At 37.4% G+C, this 7,076-nt stretch overlaps 1 protein-coding gene across 2 annotated transcripts in view; it reads right to left on the bottom strand.

Moving 5' to 3' along the window:
* Window positions 1–2,658: 2,658 nt before the first annotated feature.
* The window catches only part of LOC106519303 (protein FAM19A1), a 54,691-nt gene continuing 50,273 nt past the window's right edge, over window positions 2,659–7,076 (bottom strand). For both annotated transcript variants that reach the window (XM_014010905.1, XM_014010906.1), the window contains exons 5-6: window positions 3,642–3,716; window positions 2,659–3,498 (exon numbers count right to left, since the gene is read on the bottom strand). In XM_014010905.1, the coding sequence (XP_013866359.1) occupies window positions 3,684–3,716 (33 nt within the window). In that variant the 3' untranslated portion in view covers window positions 2,659–3,498; window positions 3,642–3,683. The remainder of the gene's footprint in view (window positions 3,499–3,641; window positions 3,717–7,076) is intronic.

The raw sequence follows: 7,076 nt of genomic DNA on the forward strand, positions 1-7,076 counted from the left end.
CAACCCGGAAAACAAGGAGCAGATAAAGATGATAAATGGACGAAGTTCATATTCCTCTTTTTCTCTCACATTTGAGTTGTTTGGATTTGGCTTAATAGGATGTTAAAAAACAGTAAAAGCTTGGTTTAGGGTTAAAATAATAAAGAAAAAACTAATTTGTAGAATTAGAAAATGTTTCATGTTTGACATTTAAACATTTCAGTTATTATGTTTTTGTGCTGCCCTAGATAAGATCAACGCAATCAGTCAGTCGGTAAAATGATAGGCTACAACTTGAAAAAGATCAACTAAACACATCACAAAAAAGTATGAAAAATTATGTTGTTTKGTATCTTTGTTGTAGAAATGCTTCTTGGCAATGAATCCCATACTGTTAGAAAGCCTATTTATTTCACCTTAGAGGTGCCATATTTGTTTGGAAAATGTTTTTTTTTTTTTTTGATTGAGCAGCTGAGTTGGGTATGTGGACCATAAAAGTCCTCTCTCCCAAACAAGTTTTTGTGCTATTGACACTTATTTTGAGCTTTTGGTGCTTGACTATCAGAAACTGTGAGCAATGCCATATCTCTACAGTCTGAGACTTAACTCTCTTTTCCAAGACAACACTTGTCCCCACAGAGTTTGTCAGAAACTACCTCCAGAGTCTGAGTGGAGAGGATCGAATGACCTGCCTGCGGTTCTGATAATAACCTCATTGAACACTTGCAGGATCACTTTGGGAGTGCTGTTTATTCTAAAGTGACCAACACAACCACATTGGGAGAAGTGGCGACAACTGTTGGTTGCCATCCCACAGCAGTGTGTGACCAAGTTGATGAGCAGCATGGCTGCCATGCCTATGGTCCTTCCTTGTTTGTTAGACAAATAAAGTGTAAAATTGCTATATGTCATCTGCAGGCCAGTGGTCACTCTTTCAGGGATGAAGATGTTCACATCCTTGATAGAGAAGAACATTGGTTTGAGGAGCAAAGGAAGCCATCCTTGTTCTGTTAAACAGGGGTGGAAGATTCTGTATCCAATTGTCCCCCTCTGTTACTAACAAYTGGTCTTTAGATCCTTCTTTCACATGTGAACAACTAGTTTTGGATGTCACCAGCAAACTGGTTGATCCACTGTGTAAAGGTACTGCTTATAATTTTGAGCTTACCTGCAAGTCCTCAGACTGAAGAGATCTTTTGGACAAAAGACAAACCATTCAGAGGACCTGACTGAACCTCGTAGATTATTGAGAATGCTTCACATGCTTTACATATCTTGTGTCTTTATACTTTAATCCAATAAACAGCACCAAAACTAAGAAAATAGGGGTCTCTGCGGACGAGTGCGGACGGGTGGGCGCGTCACAAGGAAAGGCGATTCTAAAGCGACACACACCTGATTTGACGGACTTTGTTAAAGGGACACACCTGACAGGACAAGCAAAAAAGGGGCGATACCGTACGGCACCACCTGATTGGACAAGAACAAAAGGGTCAATACCGTACGGCACCACCTGATTGGACAAGAACAAAAGGGGCGTTACTGTCCGGCACAACTTTTTCTGGAGACCACTACTTGGGTCACATTTCTCCTAGTTAACCTTAGTGTTGGGGTCAGGGTCAGGCTGTAAAGACATCAAGCAGGACCTAAGGATGCCGTCATGTAGGCCTCGTAGCCCACAGTGTTTATGCTTTAGACACGCCCACTCTTGTGACACGCCCACTTTGATTCCGCAGATAACCCCTTCTTAAATTAAGAGTCATCATCATCATCAGAGAGAGAGAGAGAGAGAGAGAGAGAGAGAGAGAGAGAGAGAGAGAATTTGACAAGACTTTCATGGATGCAGCCAACAAACTCATTTTACTGCTCAACCTACAAATAAATTTTACCAACAAATGTGCCATAACTTCTGTGATGGACTTGTGTACCCTGGTTCTCACACAATGACTGTTGGAAAGGGGCCTCAGGTCATCCTGGTTGTAGCGGGGTCACTGTTGCCGCCATGACCAGGAAAGGAAAAGTAGAAAAATAAAATGGATGGATGATGGCACCATTTCAACACACTTTCTAACAGAATCACTGCTACAACAAAAAATATTTCCTTACTTTATATCAGGGTTATTCAACTAGCAGCCCACAGGCCACATCCGGCCCACATGTGACTTCTATCTGGACCACCAATCAGCACCTACAAATCGTTTGTTAATGTAAAATTTCTAATTCAAGGCAACATAATAAACTAATTTAAAAGGTAAAAACAGTAATGATCTGATATACTGCAGTGTTTCACCTAACATTAGAGGGAAACACCCCAACTCTCTCAGGATGCAACCCCACATCCCCCAGTTAACCCAGACCTGTTGACTTTGAGTAACTGTGGCCCCTGGAGCAATTTAGTTGAATAGCCCTGCTTTATATACTCAATTTATTAACTTATTGTTTGCAGTTTACCCAGAAAAATGCAGATACAGTAACTATTTGCATATTGTTTTTTAAAAGATAAATTTCAATGAGTTGTGTGTTGTAAAGGACATCTTTAGGTATAATTTATGGGCGCACATAAGCTTCTGTAAATATGTATGTTTTTATGTATTTTCAGGCCCGGACAAATCTTAACATCCTTCAGTGTTGGAAAAATGTTTTTACGTCTGCAGGTTCATATTTTACTAAATGACAAAATTCCAGGAACAATGACTTTAATGGAATCCAGCACACACCAACGAACGTCTTCGTATGTACAGCATCATCCTGTGAATGACTGAACATAAATAAGGCATTTCAAGTATTGAAAAGAACCTACTGATTTCACATTTCTGGTGAATTCATTAGTTCTAGGGTAGCTTAGATGTTACCGAGCTAGATTCACAAAGAAGGAATCAAAGGCATACAAGTACCCTACGGACAAAATGGAAAATRTGTCAAGACRCACAAGCTGTTTTTTTTTTTTTATAAAACGTTTTTTTTTTTTCACAAAGCATCTGTTTCATCGTCACACCATATATTTTACCTCATCAACCTTTGGCCTTGTTGAGTTTTCTATGAGAGGGTTTACCAACAGCACAAATAAAGTTTTCATGTACACTGGAAAAGACAAACAGTTTTTGCACATAATTTTACATCTGACAATAATAAAAAAAAGGACAAAGAAAAAAATTAAAAAAAATCCTGAGGGCTGTCAACGTCTGCACTTCCCCAGTCCTTTGATCATTCCTTCTCCTGTTTGGTATTTTGCAGCACATCTGTCTCACCAATCAGTCACTCTCCAAGCATTAATCCAAATGCAGAAACAGCTGAGCTCCATCTCAAAGTTGGGGGGGTGGGGGGATGAAAATAGATTTATTACAAGGGGTATGACGAAGTTCCTCACAGGCTGCTCGGAGCCTTGGTGTTTTTGGGCACCTCAAGGAAGACGTGCTTTACGTATTCTACATCTTTTTACACTTTTATTTGAAAGTGTTCACATTTCTTGAAGCAACAATGGGCTCATTGTCTCTTGTGATAATTGGTCCAATGACAGTGCTAAAACGAGAAACAGAGGTGTGAATATCACAGGATTTCGTCTAAATTGTCTGGTTCAAATTTTACAAAGCAAAGTAGTTGGAAAAAAGGGAAAAAATATGATACAGTTGTTTTTCAGCACATAGTGTAAAAAAAGAGCTGACCTTTGAAGACGAAGTATTCCCTTGCATCCTCTTCACCAAATGTTAATATGTTGATGTTGTGTATGGCTGAGTGTTCTGACAGAAAAGAAGAAAAAAGATTGTTAACATGTCAATCTGCAGTAAATATCAGCTTCAATAATTGCTGTTTTAAAATATTTCCACGTTATTTCTGGGACAATTTCTCTGACTTGTATTGTTTATGATTATGGATATAAATAATTTCARGTTGTATGTATTTGAGCAGTAAATAAAAGGCAGCGAGAAAAACCTGAAATTAATGTGAACAGAGATTATTAAGAAGAATTATATTGCTATCAATTGATAATGAAATGTAATGTAATAAAAAATGATGAAAGGCCCAATCACTGTTTCAGAATAGCACTTTAATTTGGATGTCATGAGAAAAAAGGCATCAACACAACCACGACTGAATAAGCGCCGTAAGTTTCAAACCAGATTACCAAGGAAACAACTTCAAGTCAGCAAGTTGGAGGGAGGTGACTGGTTTAGGTTCCTACTTTAAAACCCAAACTTTTAAAACTCTTTGGACTGAAGGTAAAGACTTTAGGTCAGAGTAAGAAAGAAGTAAACAGCATCCAAAATCTTGTTGGGTTGACAGCTTCCAATCATTAAAACCAGAAACGTACAAGACCAAGTCCACTTGTGATGCTATACCCATAGTGGGGGTTTGTGGAGTGGTTATAAACAATCAGTATCTTATTTGTTAAAACAGTTGCTCTTTGAATAACCATCAGTTTGGAGGAAAACATAGTCCAGCTAAGCTGAGTGGGTCCAGGACCGAAGCGGATCATTGCCATTTTGAAACTATTGTATTTTATTGTTTCTCAATAAAATTATCTGTGTGCATTTAATTGTGACTGATGCAAGGCTGAAAGAAAGCAACAGTAACTTTTACTGACCTGACATTGTGTAACATAAGCGGGGCAGAGTGAACCATTGGTCACAGGCTGCTTTGAAACATGTTTTCCTGAATTACTTGTTGGTTAATACCATAGGTGTTTAAATTGACAAGTAGTCTTCCTCATGTGAGAGACAGGAAACGGGAGAAGTTGTGCAAAGACTTGTGCCTGACAGGGACTTCTTCTCTCTCCATCTGGCACCAGATAATAAAGGGTGTGGTACCACTTCACAATAAGACTCCCCTTATAGATGGCTTATAAATAGTTATAGGTTATTAATTCATTTGTAAATGCTTTATAAATCTATTATTAATGACTACTAAACATGTAGAAATGTCATAAGGGTACTGTTTTACATTTTACAATAAGGCTATCTTTGATAGTTGTGGATATGTATAATGCAGTAATACAGTACAATAGTATATGTAAAATATGTTTTCAATACATTAAGGTAAAAACCTAATGTGAAATGTTTAATATAGCATCTTAAGATGTAATATGTACATGAACAGATTTGGCTCACTATTTGGCAAGAAACCGGACAGTTTTGTCTCTTTCTCATCCTTAATTAATGCATAAAAACACATATTGATGATTTATAAAGTGTTTACAGATAAATTAATAACCTATCTATAAACTATCTATAAGCCTTCTATAAGGGGAGCCTTACTGTAAAGTGGTACCAAGGGTGTTCAGTNCTAATAAACATGTAGAAATGTCATAAGGGTACTGTTTTACACTTTACAATAAGGCTATCTTTGATAGTTGTGGATATGTACAATGCAGTAATACAGTACAATAGTATATGTAAAATATGTTTTCAATACATTAAGGTAAAAACCTAACATGAAATGTTTAATATAGCATCTTAAGAAGTAATATGTACATGAACAGATTTGGCTCACTATTTGGCAAGAAACCGAACAGTTTTGTCTCTTTCTCGTCCTTAATTAATGCATAATAAACACATATTGATGATTTATAAAGTGTTTACAGATAAATTAATAACCTATCTATAAACTATCTATAAGCCTTCTATAAGGGGAGCCTTATTGTAAAGTGGTACCAAGGGTGTTCAGTTGAAGTTAATATGTCTTTGAATTTTTCTCATTGAAAGTTTAATAAAGACAACTCCACAACTGGAACCCTATTTAAAACTGCCATTGATATTTACACCAAAATTTGAAAGTGGATAAACTACATATGATTTTGTTTTACACTGTCTAACTTTTTTATTCAAGCAGACCTACTGTATTTCTTTTTTCATTTTGCAGATATGTTGGACTATTGCTGATAAATGACACAACTCAATTGGGTCACAATGAAACTCTATTTTTTGTTTCATTTTTGAATTATTCAAAAAGTTGCCGGCAACAAGCAAAATACTCATAATTTACAAGCTTTCCTCAGAACCCCATTTAAAAAAAGAACCACATCAAACTGGTCAGCTCTGGAAGAGTGGTAAGGGGAGCCATCCTAACCGGTGGGATGCCTGTTTGACCCCCTTTTCCAACCATTTTASTTATTGTGTCCTTGAGCAAGACATTTCMCCCACCTTGCTGATGGTGGTCAGAGGAGCATTGCAGCCCCGCCTCAGTGCCACAGGGCAGCTGTGGCTACAATGTAGCTCACCTTCATCAGTGTGTGAATGTGTGTGTGTGCCTTTAGCRTAAAGATCTTTGGAGTCTGTAGGGACTTGATAAAGTTCTATAAAAGTTCAGATCATTTGACATCATTAAGGAAACTTGGCAGCAAAAATCTCRAAGAGCGTTATTTTCTCAAATTTGACACAATTTCCTTCAAAAAATGTGAGTTAGAGAGTTTTGACCTCTGTAGAGTTTGTGATTGCTGATTTTGGGAAATCTATTCAAAAACATATCAAGATATGAGAAAATTGTCATGACAGCTGTTAAAAGAAAAGTTGTGTCTGCTTGTAACCAAACTTGAATTACTGATTATTTAGTGTTGTTTTAGAAACTGATAACACACAAATGGGTAACGGTACTTTGCTTTGCTCATCTGTGCATTGCATGTGAAGGTATTGTGAAACATGCCGCTCGTTTTACTGATGCAGCACAGATATCAAGGTCAGAAGCTTCCAGCTCCACACGTTTCACTTCTGAAATAAGTCTAAAGCAGGACTACTACACTGGGGGTCGTGGGTGACATCAGGCCAAAGGGTGACTTCAGTCTGGCCCACCAATGACTTCTTGAAAAAAAAAGAATTCTTATTTAAAAGAACCAATTGGTCTTGAAGATAACCTGCGAGGGGACATGGTTTATTTTTTCTTTTGCATTCCTAAGCAATACCTTTGCGTTTCCTCGCAAAACTTTTGCGTCACCTAGCAATATTGTTTTGCGTTCCCATGCAAAAGTTTGATTTGTATATGAACTGAATTAAATAAAACTTTTATTTGGAAAAATCTGGTTACCAAAACAGGATGTGCCGCCACAAGTTCGTGAAATTGACATTGACGTTGCGTGACTGCACTGTGTTAAAATATCGGCATATGAC

Source organism: Austrofundulus limnaeus, unplaced genomic scaffold, assembly GCF_001266775.1.
Source record: "Austrofundulus limnaeus strain Quisiro unplaced genomic scaffold, Austrofundulus_limnaeus-1.0 Scaffold75, whole genome shotgun sequence".
Lineage (NCBI taxonomy): Eukaryota > Metazoa > Chordata > Actinopteri > Cyprinodontiformes > Rivulidae > Austrofundulus > Austrofundulus limnaeus.